A 20,846-nucleotide genomic window follows, 5' to 3' on the forward strand; every position below is an offset into this window, starting at 1 on the left:
TTCTATTCATTATTTATTTGAACTTTTTGATTTGTCGGTTAGTGGCTTTGTATCTAAAAAGTCAGCTGATCTTAAAAAGAGTATGTTGCTATAGTACCTAGAGAGATATATATATACCCATAGATATTCTAATTAAACTTTCGTGGGTTTACCCCTCATCTTTGTTGTGAAGCTAGTCATTGCAAGATGTGTGATACTCAGCTACAATTTTGATTCTCAGCCTCTCAGAGTGGCTCACCCTTCCACACATTCCTGATAGTCCACATGCAGCTTAGTGAGAGAGTGTGCTCCTGTTTTCTTCCTCTCACATAATTTGACAACCTAATAATTAACTAATCTGCGCTTCTCTGTCTTATTAAAGGAGCACCACAAGTCTTAGTGTACATGAAGGCATCATGACAGAAATAATTTGTCAAACAATCACTGTCTAATTAGTCTGTGTTGAGCAAGTAAAATCTTTACTAGTACATTTTTAGCCAGCTACCAACATTTATTCAGTTCATTGGAATATCTTTAAAGGAGATTCAGATTTTAAACCAATTCAAGATCACTTTGTGGTTCAACATCCAAGCCAGTTTAACTGCTTCAAATGCATTCATTTTAATTCTTGAAATTCAAATTCCCTGAAGAGTGCTTAGTTTTATGCTGTATGTGAAAGGCATAACCTGAAATGTAGTTACACCAACATATAGATCCATAGACTTATGGGAAGACTTAGTTAAATGATCTCTGTAAAAGGCCCAAAACGATCCCTCTCATAGAAAATAGAGTCTTAAGTAAAGAGGAAAGTCTTTGGAACATCTTCTGCAGACCTTTCTTTAGATGACTGTTGATACTATGCTGTGGTAGAAAAAGAGAAAATTGAGTTTCCAGAGCTGAGGGATCTGCTGATGTACAAGGTTCTTCAGACAGGAAGGTTAATACATCAGCAGTAACAAATGATTCCCTCATCTTGATCCCTCCAACACAACTAGTCAAAACAATCCCACACCCCATCCATGTTCTAACTTGTATGGGAGAGGAACAGGATGGATAAGACCAGTGGAAAGGCTTTATTAAAGTGTGGGACTGCTGGGTATGGGTTAACATTTCTGATATCCCATCTCCCCGTCCCTCAAGTACACTGTTGTGGCTGTCAGACAATCCTGTGTGATATTTGAAGAGGGGAGGAAAGCCTTGCAAATATCAAGCCTCTTCAAGGGTGTGTTGGATTTTATCACTTTCAGGTACACACTTTTGCAAGCGAGTGCATCGTGCTTCTGCGCAGTTATACATTATATATAATTTTTAAGAAAATGTTATCTATTGTCAAGGCCAAAGAAATATTCATTTGCTATATGACACTTTAATTATGCACTAGAGACATTTCAGCCCTACTGGCTGTCTTATGATTGCTTTTCGTATTAATGGCATAAGTTTCTGCTAACTAAATGTTTTAGAAGGATAGAAATATTTACAGGAATTTGTCTTGAATATTCAGTTACATCAGATTGCTGAGCTGACATTTTGCTCATATTTGTTGTTTTCCTTTGGAAAAATAAAAAAAAAATCAATCAGTCAAGCACTGTAGTTTCTGGAACACCACTGTGACTTAGGTACTAAAGTACCTTCTCTAAATTAAGCTTTTTTTTTCTTTTCTTTTTTTTTTTTTTTAATTGAGGCAGGAAGAGCTGTAGAGAGCTATCACATGGCAGAACTACATAACTTTCATGACCTGTTAAATATTTACAAAGTAACGTCCTGTCTGATTTATTCAAGAAAGATATGCATTGAAATCTGGTTAGGTTTTTTTTACACGAAAAATTAGGATAGAATTGAATTCAAAGGGACTAATGTAGATAAATGCCATCTTGCTTTTGGAAAAGAAAAGAAAAGTGGTTTTAGAAAATAAAATTTATTTCCATTGCAACGGTGAACTGAAAAAAAACAGTAACCTGGGAATCTCCAAAGAGAAGAGGTCCTTTCTGATCAATTGTTCTACCTGGATGTTTCAAAGGGTAGAGTTTCAATATTTTCTGCCAACAGTTTGTTAAAAGTTCTTGCAGATATCTGCGTACTATGATACAAAACAGGCAAAGGGTCTTTTCAAGCTGGGAACACAAGTCTGGGTTCAGACCTTCTTTATCTGCATATTTATAACTGCATACGGAAAGAATTTGTTATCACAAAAAGTTTATGGTAATATTGAGTAATTAGTGACGGCAGATTGTTTTGTTGTTATCTGTTTTGTCGATACTTACTAGTTACTTGTTTAAGCTGAAAACCAGATTCACTGTCTCTAAGAATGTGAGTGGAATGAATTTTATTTTAGTCTCATTTTCACGCATCTCTTTATACATAAGCTTAATTAGTATAATTATTTAAATCTGATTGTAATACAGTGCAACACTCTGATATTTTAATTTTTTCTTGCTGTTCTGAAAAATGATAACAGAAACTTTTCCTTCTTTGCTCAATTTTTACTTTCTGAGAAACTTATCGCTGCAGAAAATTTGTCTCAGGAGAAAAACAACATCCACCCCAAGCGAAATATGAAATGATTCTATCACACTTGCACATTTCCTGAAATACTTAGGGTGAAAGGATAAGTGAACATTACTTGCTGATGAAACAGGTCAGAATAAACATTTTAAGCACTGATTTACAGTTGCTTCCATGGTTCATGTAAAATTAAAATGAGCACATGCTATCGTCTGAGCTGAATGCATAAGAAAAATTGAGAAACACAAACGCTACTAACCTTGGTGTACTTAATTTTCAGGGCTTTGAGTGGTTCTGGCAGTGCTGGCAAAACTGGAGCAGGATTGCTGTCTGAACCTTGCTTCTTCATATTTTCAGCTGAAGAATTTGAGGACGTTCCTGGAACACAGGTGAAATGAGGTGTAAGGGAAGTGCAGTGATTTTTGCCCTGACTGAGCTCTTAGCTTTATTTGTGCTTTTTTATCTGTATGAGCTGTGGTATATTTGCATAAAGGAATATGATTGGATGAAAGAATTCATTGCAAAGAGAAAATGACACTACTTATTTTTAAGACCAAAAGCAACAGCCTTTTCACTGAGCTGAGACCTCGATGAAGCAAATGCTGCTGAAATAATCTGCTTAGCCAGACACCACAAATTTCTTCCTGGGGAAGAAAATTTAAGGCCTCCACATCTCACCTGTAAAATTGCTTCCTCTCAGCAGGCAGATTGCCAGATTTTAAGTGAAGTTCTTCAAGTACTCGAAGGCAGCTCTGAAGGTAAAGACAGACTTGTTAGCTCTGGAAACAAACTAAGCGCTTGGTGAGAATAGTTCCCAGAGCTGGAAAGCATTCACTAAAATCAAGCCACCTTAGGTTACACTTTAATATGTTCAGAGTACATTATAATTCCTACAATTAATGTCTGCTTTGTAGATCACAGAGATAAGAGAGGAGTATGGTGATAAAAAATCCTTCACATGTTTTTTTAAGAAATGTGAAACTAGGACAAAACTGATCAATTCAGAAAAAAATACTCTGTGGGTAGAGCCAAGGAAAAGCTTCTTGTTTCTTCCAGATAACACCACAATTTTAAGAACAAAATTTTTACTACAGTGCCCTTTGGAAAATCTGAGTTTTTTCCTTTCAAAACAGATTGTTTAATAGACAGGACTTTTCTACCCATGGTAGAAGCCACTGATGAATATATGTCCAGTTCTGATTATTCAATAAGAAACATGTCTCTGGTACTGGCAAATCATTTTATAAGGCAGAAGAAACTCCTTTCTTCATTAAGTCCTACCTTTTCTGATGAATGATGTCGCAGAACAAACTGGGACTGAATTATCACTTGTTTTTATATGCTAAGCTTCTGATATATGCACAATGGATTTGTGCCATAGAAGTAAAGAGAAATTATTTTATTGCTTTCATTGAGATGACACAGATGCTTGAAAAACTCACCGAGCTCAGTTAATTCATATCTCAGGCATCATATAAACCATCTGGCAATGGAGGCTTTGTTGTTTTTAACTGATGTATTATATAGGACATATCGTGAGATTAATCTTATAATGCATTATTTATGTGTAGCATACTTTATGAAATAAAGAACATGCTATAATTGTCATCAATGATTTTTGTGTTTGGACATATGGTTGGAGCAAGAGTTTCTGGTCTTTAGAAAAGTTCAGGTAATTTCTGGATAAGAGAGAATTATTTTCTCACAATAGTCATCTCTCAGTGAGATGTAAAGAGCTGTGTGGATTTGAACAAGTTCCAGCCATTCACCCTGTCATGTGAATGAAGGGTGCCTATTCCCTTTGCTATAATGCCATAATATCCAAGGTTACCATCTTAGTTACGTCCTTTAGGATGCATCTTTCAGCTCTTCTGCCTCAGATGGATGGCTCAAGATATGCCAACATAGAATGGCACATTTGAAAGTTCAGTGGACAGCACTTTCAGACTTCAACATTTTGGGTTAAAATGTTTCCCTGCCGTAGAGAACGCCTTTGAGTCTCATGAAAAAAGACAATGTCTAAATAGGGTTTGTTGACTGTTATATGGAATATAGCTTTTCAGTGTTATCTTCATGTAGCAAATTTTTGTGGTTTCCTTTGTTATTTTTAGTTGTGATTTTTTTTTTTTTTTATTTAGACATTAAAAGCTATTTTAATAATCTTCCTGCTACTCATTTCTCCATTAACCCACAAAGAGTTTGTCTCCAGTTAATTCACCTGCTAATTGCTCAGATTTGCCTAACTTAAACAGAATTTAAATGGAGCTGTAAGACAGAGATCAGTGGAATTGTCTGGTTTCAAGCAAAACAAAAAATCTTTCTCCCAAGCAGGAGTGTTCTAAATAGATTTTCATATATAGGTACCATTGCATCCTGTTTTCTTTTTTTTTTATATATATTTTTTTTTTAAATGATCAAGCTAGAAGAGAATTATGATAACTTATTTGGAAAATGATGGCATTTATGCTCTTCACATGATTATAAGGACAGCCTGAAATCTGCTTAGACAGGCTTTAGAGATATTACCCTAGGTGAAAAAGTTTCAACTTTTCCAAACATGCTGATAATCACTGTTCCACACCATTCATTCATTTAACACATATTTTACCATCTTTTTTCCTTTCCCTTTCCCTCTTTCACTCTTGGATTTCACAAATCACCTTCACTGCCATGTTTCTTATGAGTCCTTTCTTTTCTCTCTAAACTTTGTGAATTGTTAAAAAGGTCTCATCTCTTAAAAAGATTACTTGCTATCTTGAGTAATTTGCTTCTCCTATCATCAGGCATTATCTGCTGAGACTTGCTTCAAGCATTACCGTTAATGTCAATTATTAATGTAACTTCTCTGTGTTTCCATATCTATGAATGCCTGACTTCCCCCCCTTCTTATAGGAAATTATAACTATTTCTTAGACTAGTTGTTCATGACCATCCCAATCGTCTCCCATCCAATAACTTTCCTGTTCACTTTCAACCTAGGATTCCCTCTAGCTCAAATCAATTGTCATTAATTTGTTAATCATTTGTTAATCTTTTCTTGGAAAAAGATTCTATCTAGTTTTTTCCTTTCCTTTGGTCAATGATTTGGTTGTTACTTCTTATCTTTTCATTGCTAAGGAATGAACCTTAGCCACTCCACACCTTGCAGAACTAACTACATGATATATTATGTGACTATGTGATAGTGCTTTCTACACTTTAATGCATAACATTTCTTCCAGTTTAAACCTACTGAGTTCTCCTATTCAATACAAGATCAAAGGGGAACAAATGAAAGGTAATGGTTCACCATGCAAGTTGTAATTAAGCTATGAGATGCCCTGCTGGGTGACATTGGTGGTGTTAGAAGACGAGATCGAGGATTGCAAGAACTTTAAGTCTGATGTATGTCATTCTGTGTCAGTAAGTTAAAGTTTTGTGCTGGAAGAAACTTTAAATCCTTTGTCCATGTGTTTCTTCATAATGATTAAAAAAAAATATTGATCATTAACCAAACACAGCACTCCAGAGTACAAGTAACCTTTCTCCTCAGATGTGGTTGTACAGTGGGATATCACCAATGTTATTAGCAGTTACTTTTTGATTGGGTTCATTGTAGTCTAGGTGGGTGAGCTATTTGGCCTATATTCTTGAGATTTGTTGCAACTCCCTTATTCATTACCTGAGATACAATTTAATAGCCAACAGCACACTGACGAAAGCAGAGATTTTAGTTGGGCTGGCTGGCAATCCAACTAATGAAATCAGTGTGTCACAAGAATCAGCCAGAGGTAACCTGTGACTGGATTCACTTCCCTAAACACAATACTAGCACTATCTGAAATGACCTGGCCTTTCGTAGCTGCCCTGAGATGTCAGCCAAGGAGAGTCCTGTAGATCTTATGTCACCTTACCAACGTAGTATCAATGTCTTCAAAACCATTGTGCAGCTCAAATGGCACTCGATGCATTTGTCAGAGGAAATGTCTTGACTAGAAAGTTTATGATTCTCCCTGGTACTTTTATGTTAGTGTATGCTAGGCTCATACATTCTGAAAGCCATATATTAGTACCCCTTCCAGCATTTAGTAGAGAAATATTTACTTTACATAATTGAAGATTATTCTGAGAATAGCATTATCTCTTATCCAGAAAGCACTTTGACTTTTCTAAAGACAGAAACTGTTGGGTTTTTCTCCAGAAGTAGGCACAAGCTAGTCTTTTTGCAAAGCAGTCTTTTTTTTAACTATTTTTATTCTTTTGGTTTTTTTATTTTTCCTGAATGGTTGCCAAACTATCTTCCCAGTTCTCACAGTCTGGGTGTCTCCACTCTCCAGCAATAGGGGACAGGTGACTTTTTGTGTAGTGTTGAGATTTTGTAATCACGGCAGTAAGAAATTGTGGTCCATAGGTTTCTACAGAAAGCAGACCTTGTCCTTTAAAATACTTGAATCTGATCATGAAATAAATCTAAGTATTATCTTCTACTAGACATGCTGAAATCTACGACTGCATGTATTTAGCTTGGACCACCTCTAATGTAGGTCAGTGGAAGGATTTTATTTTAGGTAAACAGACAGTAGATGTTCTCTACTCTCAGTTTTTGTCATTTGCAACTCTGGGAATGTTCCAAATTGCATATCTTTGGCATCTCATGACCAATCAAAATCACATCTTGAACTGCATAACAATTATACCTTCTAAAATGTGACATAACCACTTAAGTAACCTCCAAAAAAGTTACAGCTATTATTATTCAAAACACTTACGGTGAACAATCTTCCATTGTGACTTAGGGCACTGTTGTTAAAAGTTCCCTGGAATGGGAGATGAACAGAATAGGTTGCTGCATGCTGCAGTCCAGTAGCTGTGTTATATCATCTGTGCTGAATTCAGACAGTCTTTAATGCTTAAGTACATTTCCAATTTATAAATCCTTATCATAAAAATATCACTTTAAAATTCTCTATTGAGACTGTATCATTGTTACTGAAAATCCAGATTAGCTGAACCACTTCTTCCAAACTCAAATTATATTGGGAATTAAGAAAGGGAATTATTCAGTGATTCATACAGATCCCCTGCTGGTACTGACAGAAACTGGCATTAAGTTAGGCAACGAAGATGTGAGTGTCAAAATCACCAAAATATGTTCAAAAAATATAAATCATTGATATTAATGAAACCACTGGGTTCTTGCTCTGAAATATTTTGTTCACTTTATTAGTTTTCCTTATGACATCCCATGAATGACAGTGGAACAGAAGAGTGGTCACTCTTCAGCATGATGTGGAAAGGCAGACACATCAGAAACTAGGCAGATTGGTATGAAATTTGTGCCAGCTATGCCTATCTAGAGTCCAAAGGTGGGTGGGACGTGCAAGCTCAGATAACTTTAATTGTGAAGCACTGAAGTCAAAATGATAAGATTTTCAAGGTTACTGAGCAAATTCTTTTGGCTTTTGTGCCACACTGAGTATCCTGCATTTCTGAAAATCCAAGCATTCCTTTTACATAAATATAGGTATCTCTGAGCACAATTAGCAGTTCTTTAGTCATTATAAAATTTCTGTGAAGTATAAACTCATGGAGTGATGCAGCTGACAGACACGTAACTATAAAAGGAAATGCTTAAAGGAACTGGATATATTGTGGAATAATGAGAGAGAGAGTAGTGTTTCAGGAATTATTGACACCATTTTTAAGTTAGCTATAGAACCCATTTTGGCCACAGGAAGCAGTTTTCTTTGTGTTGCAAATGAGAAGACTATGTGGTAGCTATTTCAGCATTACGGCATTGCTAAAAGTTGAAAGAATATTTGGTAACATGTAATATATTTTGTTTTCTTACAGTGAAATGACTTGTAATTGTTTTTCTCTCTTCTTGAATTTATCAAAACACTCAGACAAAAGTAAAAGAGATGAAAGCTTAGGTGAAGAAGGCAATCAAAGAAATAAAAACAAATAAAAAGGACTCACTATATTCTGATGCATCAAAAATGTATCTAAATTTCTGGACAAGTAAATTCTCTCAAAACTAGGGTAAACCATACCAAAAAATGTAACTGTGACTCATAAAAGTGTGTGTCCACATTTGCCCTAAAATATAAACTATAAGCAATTTTATTTTACTTATATCAATATAATTATTCCTATTCTACCAATTCCTTCCTATTATTCAATCATGACATCAAATATTAGGATCATAGCAACCGTCTATTATTACATTAGCAGCTGAAAATTGTATGTGTTTTTTACTCAGGCTAAACTAGTTTTCATGTCATAGAATCATAGATCACAGAATGGCCTGGGGTGAAAAGGGCCTCAAAGATCATCTAGTTCCAACCCCCCTGCTGTGGGCAGGGTTGCCAACCACTAGAGCAGGCTGCCCAGGGCCCCATCCAGCCTGGCCTTGAATGCCTCCAGGGATGGGGCAGCCACAGCTTCTCTGAGCAACCTGTCCCAGTGCCTCACCACCCTCACAGTGAAAAATTTCTGCCTAATATCCAACCTAAATTTCCCCTTCCTTAGTTTAAAACCATTCCCCCTCATCCTGTCACTATCAACCCCTGTAAATAGTCGCTCCCCCTCCTGTTTATAGGCTCCCTTCAAGTACTGGAAGGCCGCAGTGAGGTCTCCCCGGAGCTTTCTCTTCTCCAAGATAAACAAGCCCAGTTCCCTCAACATTTCTTCACAGGAGAGGTGCTCCAGCACCCTATGTCAACAGGATATTATTTAATTAAAACATTAAGAATGGTTCATTGCTTTTCTAACTATTTGCTGAAAGTTAATGGAATTTATATCTCTTTTGTAATACTGCCTTGAGAAAACTGGAAATAATATCTGGGCTTTTAAAACGAGAACTGATAAAAGTACTATCACAACATCTTAGTTAATAAATGAGTACACTTTTATTGACTATAGCTTCAGTTATGGCAGTCTTGGAAGCACAGAATTACATTTATATGTGGAATATCTTTTTGTGATACTGTTATTTTTGTCTCAATTTTATGCTTAAAAGGTGTGACACTAAATAAAGTCCATTTTGCACAAGTCAGAACAACAAATTATTCCTGTTTTCTCCTGTTAAAAGTTACACTAAAGCTTTTTCAACTTTTTTTTTCAATACACACGTCAGATGAGGGCAAGTAATAAGTAATGAAATAGTTCGAAGTTTACTCAAATAAGTGTTTATGAATGAGGAGGTAGATTTTTTGCCACAGGTCACAGATAAAAGCTCTTATCAGTGAACTTCATGAATAACTTGAGGCAAATCAATAGTTCATGCGAGGGCAAAACTAGTCAGAGTTAGATCAGAATCAGACTCAACACTAGTCATTAACCTGCATTGTTAGCAACAATTACTGCCAAGTAATTTTCAGCATTTCCTCCATGAGCCTTTGTTTCAAAGCCAAGATTTAGACAGCCTCAATTGATTTTACATAATTGCTACGTGTGCTTTATGAGCCCGTGTGTAGCGACTGTGCTCTTCAGTTATGAAAGCCTCAAATGAGAAAATAACCCTCTTTCCCACTTTTAAAATTCTAAAGAGCAGCTAAAGAAAGTTATTGCACAGCTAAAAAGAAAAAAAAGGCAGGAATGTATTTAATCTACGGGTTTTTTTTTGATATTTAAAAATAATTTTCTAAATGTATATTCCTTAATCTCCTTGTATCACTTTTGATTATTCCTAGTGTTAGTATTTGATGTTAACTGAAATTAGTAATCAACATGATTGTAACTACAGTGTTTTTGAAATTTTTGTTTTTGTGTCTTCTGGCATAGAATGTATAGGGCCCAGAGATCTCCAGAGTAAAAATAAAAAAAACCTCCTCACTCAAAAGCCAGTGTGTATTTTCTGTACATCACAGTGGTAAACTGCTAGGACATGACTTGAAACTTGCCTTCGCAGAAGAAATCAAAAGGATGTCTACTGAAGCTGCAGTTAAACAGATGTAAAACTAATATGAAATCAATGACAGTTCATTTGTGTCATCCTGTTCCCTCCTGCCCCAACTTGCTTTTACCATGATTATTGCCAGAAAGTTCCTACAGAGTTGTCTAGAAACCACCCATATGGATAAGCAATCTTGAGGTCAAAACTCACCTTTTATAACATTTGGAATGAGAAATGCTAGGAAAGAACCATATTTGCAGTAGGAATACAAGTTATTAAAAATAAAAAATAACTTGGCACAGTGATTCATCATACAGCATATCCATATTAACTGCGACACTCAAGTATTTTCCTTGTGTTGTAATGCCAATGGAGGATTTTGATGGATTTCCAGCTCCTCTCTTTTCCAACTGTTTAGTTTAACTTAAACAAACAAACAACTAACATGAAGCAAGAGGTCTCTGCAAATTTCAGGGAGGTTTCTCTGGATACTGTCAGAGGTTAGTGTTTCTTACGGAAAGTGTACTTTACCCAGAATGTAGCTATGTGCATACATGTGCGCTGGGGGACCAGGACTCAGAATCTGAATTCCAATATAGAATAAAATTTTTGCAGCACATTATGAAGAGTCTGTGTTTTCCTGTTGGTAGAATCCACTTTCCTTTTAAGATAATTAGTAAGATTGACATTATCCCTTGTCCTGTAGCTTATATCTTAATTTCACGTTTAGAAGTAGTGAGTCGATCACATTAGCTTGCCATTTTTAATTCCAATTTTTCTCTACTTTGTCATGGTTATAATAATTTCTTGTGTTTCTTGACAGAAGAACTGTATTAGTGTACATATGCTAGTCATTAGCATCACTGGTAAGTGAGAATTAACAGCTAAAACACTTGACTATAATTATTAGCAAGATGATGTGATTAGTCTACCTTCCACTGAACGCTGTCAAGATCTTTCCCATTGACTTGCAAAGGAGTAGTTTTGAATCCTGTGTACCATTTAATTAAATAATTGTATTTAAAAAGGAATACATGTTGTGACAAATTTGAAGTAGATTAGTTATTTCTGTAATGTTGCTTGAACTCAGGGTTGAAAAAAAGCGGTAAGATCTTAGTACCATAAATCTGGGAACTAATTTTCTGCTTTGTTACAGAACCATGTTATCCAGAAGATCTACAAATACAAAAACAGTAACAGTAAATCTTGGGAGAAGCCAAGCTTACAGTGAAAACCACATTCCTGCATGTGATGTGTGACATTATTAACTTTTAATCTAAAATTAGAAATATGTTTTGTGGATGTGTTACATGTGTGTGCATTTGCATATATTCATAAATCATTGCAGATACTGACATAACTAGATTCACTTTTTGGGACTGATTCAATAAATGTGTTTCACATCCCTTCTAAGAATTAAAATAGAAAAAGGCAAAAAAAATCCTTTCTCTAAGGAGCAAGAATGTTTGACCTGGGAACAGTGTAGTCCAATAAAATGTACCAGTACTTAACGACCTCATTGTAATTCTGAGAAAAAAAAAAAAAAAGGCTGCAAATATTTTCAGATTGTTACAGAATTTCTAAGAAACAGGAGAAATAAAACCGTTTCTTTCACACAAAGGGTGGTGGCACACTGGAACAGGTTGCCCAGGGAGGTCGTGGATGTCCCATCCCTGGAGGCATTCAAGGCCAGGCTGGATGTGGCTCTGAGTAGCCTGGTCTAGTGGTTGGCGGCCCTGCATATGACGGGGGGGGTTGAAACTAGATGATCACTATGGTCCTTTTCAACCCAGGCCATTCTATGATTCTATGATTCTATGATTTCTCTCCCTTTGTTGTTGTTGTTGTTGTTGTTGGAAAAGTGTGCTTTTTTTTTCCATAAACACATTAAATAGTGAAAAGTGCCATTCAGTCTCACACTGCTTTTCATCTTGTCTGATTTAGTGTAACTTTAGGCTAATGTTCCAAATCTTGCTCTGACCATCAGTGGATTCAGGTTACTGGTAATCTATATAATGAAGAATGTAAATAAACCCCTTTTTTACACCTTTTGTGTGTAACATCATCTGGCTGCTGCTGCCAAAGAGTGACAAGAAAAGAAAAAAAAAAATCAGCCCCTAAAAGCAAATCTCTGAGGAGTTTAAAATATTTTTAAAGTTTTAATATAAAATTAGGTCTATTTTGATTTGACCGCTCCATTTACTAGATAGTAGAGTAATTTAAAAAATTTCTTGATTCTGCCACTTTGTGTATGGAAGAATGCAAGAGCTGAGATCAAGGTTTCTTATTCCCAAGAAAAATCAGTGCATGTTTATAATATTTTAGTGCAGTTTTCAACATCCTGCTGAGGCTTGTCAAATATATGTACTCTGACTTATTGCTTTGCTAGTGAGAATGTTAGGCTTTATGCATAATAATTATGCTTATACTAAGCACTCAAAAATTATATGACTTATACTTTATCTGGATGGTAAGCCACATATGTATTCTGTGGTGGTGATAATGATAGTAATAAACCGAAATTTACCTGGATGATCAGCAGATTCTGGAGAAGGCAGAGAGGCAAAAGGGAGTCAAAGTCAAGAGACAGTGGCTGAAGGTAGAGTTACTATTTATTCCTTACGATTTTTTCCCTGAAAAACAAGTTGCATATAGCTAAACTTGTAAGTTTGGACTGAACAATTAAAATGCTGTTACTCTTTGTTGTTTAGTTAGCTTGCCAAACTCCACTGACACAGAAGTTTTGCAGGCCATGTGAGACAGTATTTAGTCTTTCTCAACCAACATAAATTCACAGTTGTTTTGCTCAGGATAAGGTTTGCATAAAAAGTACTCCTTTCCTATCATTGCCAAGAAAGATTTATAACTTCAGCTCAAAACTAAGTAAAATTCTGACATTATCTCAAAATTTCACCTTGAATTTTGTATTAATTCAGCATAGGTAAGTATGAAAACTTTTGCCAAACCAGAAGGTAAAAAAGGAGATAAATTGAAGGGAGAAGCAGTGGAGAAAGGAGAGATTATCAAACTACACACAAGGTAAAATTTAGAACACTAATGAAGACAAACAAAAAGTTTGATGAGATGAAGACTTAGCTAATGGTGGGCTAAGATGTGCCTTAGAATCAAAGAGAATTGTACACATCAAGATATTCAAACAAGCTCAGAAAACACAAGCAAAATTGTTAGAAAAGGCCTCAAGAGGAAATTTTGATCTCTTAGTTTGCACTCCGAGTATTTTCCCATTATAGCTTAATGATGACCAAATCCTCCTTTTACTACTTCAGTGGGAGCATAAGCAGACAATACACTTTTTCTCTCACTACGTAAGGGTCCATATCTCTGTAATGTGTCTTTTGAAGAGAAATATTCCCAAAGCTGCTTCAAAGTTTGTCAGTTGCTGGGAGCTGGGTTTCAAACCACAGCAAGTGCATTTTAAAAATCAGTCTTCTCCTATTTTACTCCAATCGGTTAATCTCCAGGTTTGAGGCCATACAGCAGCTCTTGAACTTTCTAACACTAAAACTTCTCACTTTCTCTTTCATGGCCCTTTGATAAATGCAAGTGTAAGTGGTACAGCTGTCGGCTAAATATGCTGTACTCTAGAACATGTTCCGTTTTTCTCTTCTGTCAAAAATAACTCTATGCACTGATGCAAGTGCAGTACCAACATGGAGTCTACCATCTGTAAATGCTTAACACTTTGTGGTTTGTTTTTCCAAGACTCACTTCCCTTTTTCAGTCTTTCATCAATAGCAGCTCTTTCAGCCTTCAGTTTGTCAGCAAAGTCCACTTAGACAATTTCTTGTCAGAAATTAAATGAAAAAGTAATAATAAAAAGATACTTGTAATCATTGTGTAATACCTGTGCAATACCTGTGGTATGTGATATCTATGCAATTACACAATATTGTAACTTCTTAGAAAAAAAAAACAACTGTTTATACATTCATTTGTAAATTGTCCTGCATCACCGAGGACACTTAATTAAGAGTGGAGAAGAATACTGCCATATTTCTGCAAAAAGAAAATTCCGTTTCTACTTAGGATCATTCTTAGAAAAACTACAGAATATATTTTCTCTGAGGGAAAATTACTTGAGATTCAAGTGTTGTAATTTGCAATGAAGAGGAAGAACAATTGCAAGATGAGAGCAGGTTCATCTCTCTAGAAAAGTCATGCAAGTTCATATTAAGACAAAGGAGTCTATAAAGATGTCAATTAGTATGTAAGTAAATTTATTGATATATTTAGTACTCACAGTTCAGAAGTGTTCAGTGTTTGGAGGATTGAATTGTCAGTTGACTTACAACTAAAAATATTGAATCATAGACAGCAGTTTTTGGATGGAAGGATAATCACTGTAAGAGGCTCTGGAAGACAAAGTGTACAAGTTGTTTTGACAATATTAGTCTCATGATTTATTTTACCATTTCTACTCTTAGTGACAACATGTAAAACAAAATAATAGGAACATTTTATTAGACTGAACTATAGTATCTTGTCTGGTCTTAGTGTAGTTACAGTTGTACAAATAATGCATTTAAATTCAAATCAACAATAAATCTACTAATTTTTGTGGTTTTTTCATTTTTTTAAGGAGGATAGTGAAATGGCTATCTGGCCATGCTACCTCTATGGAAACTGCAAGAATGAACTCAAAAGTACTGAAGTTTTGATAAGATATTTCAAAACCATTCCCTTTGTGTGCTACCCAATCCCTAATTTTGTCATGGACTGAAGTGTAGTTAGTTAAATAATGTACACTGACAACATATTCTTAAGGCTATGTATTTTTTTTACATTTCATTGTTCACTTTATACAAAGACCATAAAGAATATTTCTTAAAATAAGTCATGGCAATGTGTTTTGGAAAAAGTTTTAAAATTCCAAACACATGAGAATGTTCTAACTTCACAGGTATCTCCAAATAAAGGTTCTCTGAGTTATTTTTTAATTTTCCCCCAGACCTAATCACAAAGTAAGAAGAGCTGCTTACTTTGATCTAAAAATATAGTACTTCTTAAGGCTCTAAACTTTCTTTACTACTTTTGGAATAATTATTAATGATAATAGAAGTTAGAAAAAAAGACAAATTATATTCTTTTGCTCAAATTCAGGTTTAAGCAACATAGTAACAATCAAGAGAAGATGCTAACCTGAGTATTATGTAAAGACACATTGTCAAATAAGTTTGTGCCTGTAGCTGGACAACAAACACAAAAAATTCATCATGAATATTCATGGTAGAAAGTGCTTTGCCTGATGGTTAGCATTTGCAGAAGCAGGGACTCTGTGTAATGTCATGCAATGGATTAAAAAGGGAGTGTTTGTGAAAAGGGATGGTCAGGGTTCAAAAAAGGAAACGATATTTTGTGTAGGTGACTCCATTACAGTAAGAATCTTTCTGCTTTTTGTCCTAATAATTTCAGATGCCTCTCTCCGTGATTAAAATATAAAAGCACTCATGTATCTCTGGATAAAAGATGAAAATATATAATTTATAGATTTTTTTGCTGTTGCACATACATGAAAAAAGAAAATACTGTAACTGAGACATCATCCAAAATGAGAATTTTTATCCCAGTAACTCTATTTTTTTTCTGCCAAAAGACAGAAGAAGAAAAAAAAGAAAACTAAAACCCCCAACAACACAACAGTAAGCAAACTTAATTTAACAGTTAGAATAATCACATTGTATTGCTCCAGGTTTAAAGCTAAGGATATACCAGCCGCACTATTCCTTGAACCAAGGGTTCGCTTTATGGAAACAAAATGTCTTTCAGGAGACAGGACCATGCCGTGTGTCAGTGAGAGTAAACTATTTACAGCGGGAGTATCTGTGCATGATGTTGTTGAGTGTAGCTTCCTCACCTAAAGGTGTGGGTTATTCCTGTGTCTGCTGGGACCTCGCAGTCCTTTCTTAATATTTTCCATTTTGTTTATGAAGTTGGAGGAGGACACGCATATTCCCAACTCTGCTATTCTCACCCAGATACTGAAAATAACCTGTTCAAATCTAAGTCCCAGGGAGCCCTTTCCTTATTTAAAAGTGTGGAGTTAATGTTTTATTTATTTATTAGTTAATGTTTAGATTTATGACATTTATATGGTCCATCATTTTCCAATATATCATACTTTTTTAGTATCAGTACAACAACTCAAATTCATTTAAGGTACAGATCTAATTAATCTGTGAATTTCTTGCCAAAGGCAATAATAAGCAGGATGGAATATACTATAGGAGCATACCCCAAAATTGTAGCATATTTCTGTATACAGCAAGCTGTTCTGACTGTCTAAATCCTTTCCCAGTGTCCCTACTCACACATGAAAGCTTATTAACCATCAAAATTTTGTGCTGAACCTCTGGCCTCTGAGGAAATTAGCAATCCGATTAATATTCTGCGTGTTCCTGAGACAGCACGTAAAATGATTCTGTTTGATCGTAGTTAACGTTCTTCTACAGTTAGCCTAGATAAATTCTTTGAAATAATGAATTATATAGTTACAGCTTAAACACTGTGAGCTCTATTGCATTTATGTTTTCAGTATGTCTTTTCTATTTTCCTGGATTTCTTTGTCTAGGTAGCATTATATAAGCAAAACATTTTTAAATATTACTTAGTCTGAGTTTTAGTTCTGAGGTGAATTTTAGCATTATATTAAATGCAAAAATACTATTTTTTCATCCCATGAAAAATGTATATTTATCTTTACTAATCTGTCTCTATATGTCTCAAGAATAAGGCAAAATCAACTGAAATATAAACACTGCTAAGACATGATAAACTGTCATCACACTAAAATTATTTACAGTAGTTTTTAGTACCAAAGTTATTAAACCACTTGAAGCAGTGTTTCTTAAAGGATAATTTCTAAAACTATCGTCTTTATGCTTTTTTAATATTTTGGGTTAGACAACGCCGTGTATGAACAGTGATGTGCTACTAACTCCCACATGACACAGCCACCCCTACATTACCTGTGCATTTTAAAAGTTACTTTCCTCTTGGTTCTGTGGCTGTTTATTATCCAGTCCTGCATTCTGCAGCTTTAACAAAGTCTCATCCCCAGTACAGCTGAAACCAAGCTTGCTATGGTAACTGTTCGGACTAAATGTCATAGATAGCAGTGAACTGAAAACACTCAGTGGATTACCCTCTGTGTTCCTTAACAATCTTCTAGAGTCATCCCACTCAGCTTATTACAAATGCTTGCCCTAGTTTATTACATACTAAACTGATTCTTTTCAGACCACAGCACCTTCTCGTATTCGTGCCATGTCAGTATATATGTTGATAGGAAGACAGGGGTTTTGCATGCATTGCACCAAAAAGTGTGCTCTTAGAGGCATGGAGCATTTCCAGGGGCTTGCACATCAGTTTTACATGGGGAAACCTATGAGGAATGACAGAAACTGTGGTTCTAATCTGCTGCATGTGAGGGGATAAATATATTTACTCTTGTAAAATCACCAGTATGTTTACTATATATGTGATAGAATGGCAATTGTATTCTGCCTTTCTAAAGGTATGCATGTTCTAGATATCTGTTGAATAGATGTTAGATTAATTTAGTTTTATTATTTTTCCCTACTATTTTACTTTCTGACTAAACAATGATTTTATATGTGAGTTCCTAAGTGTTTTTATGGCTTCCTGAAGATGCTTCAGCATCTGTGTAGAACTGGAATTGATATAATCTCAGATGCCAAAACTGCATAGAATCATTAGTGTCATCTTGTGTACAGATTTATAATGCCCTGGATTTTTATTAAATTACATGTTTATACCTTTTTCTTATGTAACTCTCACATTATGAGCTATAATGCTTATAGAAAGAAGAAGTTGTACATTAAAGTCTAAATCATCAATTTTGAAACAGAAGTGTTACTGTAAGTTATTTTAATTACATGGAAAAAAAAAAGTATTTTTCATTTGTGGTATGAAGTAGACCAACACACACAACTGCATTTTTGCATTACTATATAAAGAAAGGATAAAGTGGAGAATCATTACAAGGGCCCAGCCTGTCTCTCTTCACTGAATTTAACACATAATTGTACCAATATTTGGGGAAATAAACAATCAATATATTAGCTAGAAACTGTAAAAACCCCCTAAACTTAGTGCAACATCTCCTTATTTGGTCTTAGGTTGATTCTGTTCAGCTAGAAACTCCCCTGCACACCCCCAAAAGAAACTGCCGAGGATGTCTTTTTGAGAGGGTATTATCTCCGCCAATGCTTTAACATTCTTGTATGTTCTGATAATCACACTTATACTTTGTCTTTTCTCTTCCTTTTGTGTCCCATTCGTTTGTTTTTCTCTCTGTCATAAAGAGATGTTTTTGGCAGAAAGGAAATTAATTTTTCTTAACAAATATAATGACATTTTTATTGCAATACTTTCAGTGTCTCTCTTTCTTCCCTTTCTTTCAAATAATTTTTTTGTTCTGTTTCCTGGATATCATATTTCAAAAAGACCATGGGAATTCTTTTAATTTCAAAGCATATTTGCATTAGCATTGCTAATTAATGGATAAATTATTAACACTAATTACTGCCACATATCTTCATATGCATGCAGGCAGATACATACAAAATTACCAATTTAATGTAACCATTGCTGTAAATTTGGCTGTTGATAGTCCATGAATCTTACACAACTCTCTTTGAAGGCTTAAACTTTATGTATTTATGTATACGTATATAAACATACAAGCACACAGAGACATATACCTGTTTTATGTAGGCAGGTATTTTTGTATTAGTTGCACAATTATAGCTGTCTTTCCTGAGCATGCACTTCATCCAAACAGCACCACATGTAGTCAATCAAAAATGCAAGACCTTACCTTCACAATCAGGGCTTGATTTCTTTGCTCTGTTATATTTCCCTTCCACAGCACACTCTGCCCTAAGGTCTGTGATCAGCACTACAGTCAGAGTACCAGGCATGACCTCTCTATATATACACAATTCAGTAAAAGCAACAAGTGAATACTTAGATTCTTACTTCAGTTACACATTTATCAAGTGATATTACCCATAGAAAGAGATCCTTCAAGCAAACACTTAATCTGCATTGAATCAGGAGTGATCTTGATGATACACTTGGGGAAAAAAAGGAGCTTATTGTACAACACAGCAGATGAAAATACCCGCAGCCATTACACGTACCACTCATTCTGTTAACCATGTAATATACATTGTCATTTTGACATGTAGACTATTTCTCTTCCTCTGTCACCTCCATGTCAATCCAATTCACTCATTCTTGCCAATGATGAAATTAAAAAAAAAAAAAAAAGAAAAAGGAAACACGGAAAGATTGTTATCCTAGATCTGTATTTGCGGAACATTTTAAAGCCCGTTAGATTAACCATTGGGAAGATGTTAGTCTAGATAAGAGAATCCCCACTGTTTTTCTGTCTCCTGTAGACAATGAAATCACATAGTTGTGTCTGTGCCTCTCTGTTTTGGATTGTTCTATTTTAACACATAACAGATTGAGGGCTGCCTACCATTCCTAATTAACTCAAGTTAAACTAATGAGAGAGAGAGGGTGGAGGGAGTGCCAAAAAGAGAAAAGAGATCATGAGATGGAAGAGATTGAATTACAACTCAAAGGGGATGGAGAAAGGAAAAGAAAAAAGCAAGGAGGGGGAGGAGGTGCAGATACAGTTAGGCTGAAAAGTAGGAGAGAAGAGAGGCCTGAGAACAATTTGCTCTTCATTTCCAAGAAAAGGCAAGGATGCCTTGCAAAAACACCAAAGAAACATAAGCAATCCAACATTGTACTGAAGCAAGGTTCTTCCTTCTTGTTAGGAAATACTTCAGCACCCACTGGAGAACAGCTCAGATTCCAAAATCCAGCTATTGCTCTGCTATCAACAGCTCTCTCTGGCATGTACTCACAATTTATTGATGTAGTTATTTTTGCCAACAGAATACCATATAAACTACTCATGGAAGAAAGTGGTCTGTTTTTTTCTAAGTTTAAAAAAAAAAATCCAGGGAAATTACAGGTTTTGTTGTACTGTACCAAAAAAATTTAAATGTAGTTTTCCTTACACTAGAAGTTAGAAATAAACATGTACTCACAAAGAGGAAGGTAGAACTGAATGATTGTGGTGTGAAAACAGTGAGCTCTTTTCTCAGCTATGAATAATTTCTAGATTTTGTTTTTGCACAAGAGATTTTCACACTTCACTTTTACTGTTATAGATGATCTTGTGTGTAGACACCTTTATGTAGAATATGTTACAACACATTTTTTGATACACCTTCTTTGAAATATTGTGCAACCAGTACAAAAAAACCACAAATCTAAATCTCTAGTGATCCTAAATATACTCAGTGCTGTCCTGGCTCTGCTTTCACACTGCTGTTACAGGTAGGTTATTTGTTAGGCACTAACCAACTTTAATGTAGAGCAAGTATGACATAAGAGTTGAGTTTCAGGTGTGCACACACTGTGCATA

The 20,846-nt window shown here is 35.2% G+C and overlaps 1 protein-coding gene across 2 annotated transcripts in view; it reads right to left on the minus strand.

Moving 5' to 3' along the window:
• Positions 1-20,368, minus strand: part of ALDH1A1 (aldehyde dehydrogenase 1 family, member A1) — a 53,484-nt gene extending 33,116 nt beyond the window's left edge. Inside the window, exons 1-3 of one of the 2 annotated variants that reach the window (XM_010082849.1) lie at positions 19,218-20,368; positions 3,160-3,231; positions 2,741-2,859 (exon numbers count right to left, since the gene is read on the minus strand). In XM_010082849.1, the coding sequence (XP_010081151.1) occupies positions 2,741-2,830 (90 nt within the window). In that variant the 5' untranslated portion in view covers positions 2,831-2,859; positions 3,160-3,231; positions 19,218-20,368. Of the gene's footprint in view, positions 1-2,740; positions 2,909-3,159; positions 3,232-19,217 lie in introns of those variants that run through there. The other variant, XM_010082841.1, reaches the window with a different exon arrangement.
• Between the last annotated feature and the right edge of the window lie 478 nt (positions 20,369-20,846).

The sequence above is a fragment of the Pterocles gutturalis genome, unplaced genomic scaffold (genome assembly GCF_000699245.1).
Source record: "Pterocles gutturalis isolate BGI_N339 unplaced genomic scaffold, ASM69924v1 scaffold27966, whole genome shotgun sequence".
NCBI lineage: Eukaryota > Metazoa > Chordata > Aves > Pterocliformes > Pteroclidae > Pterocles > Pterocles gutturalis.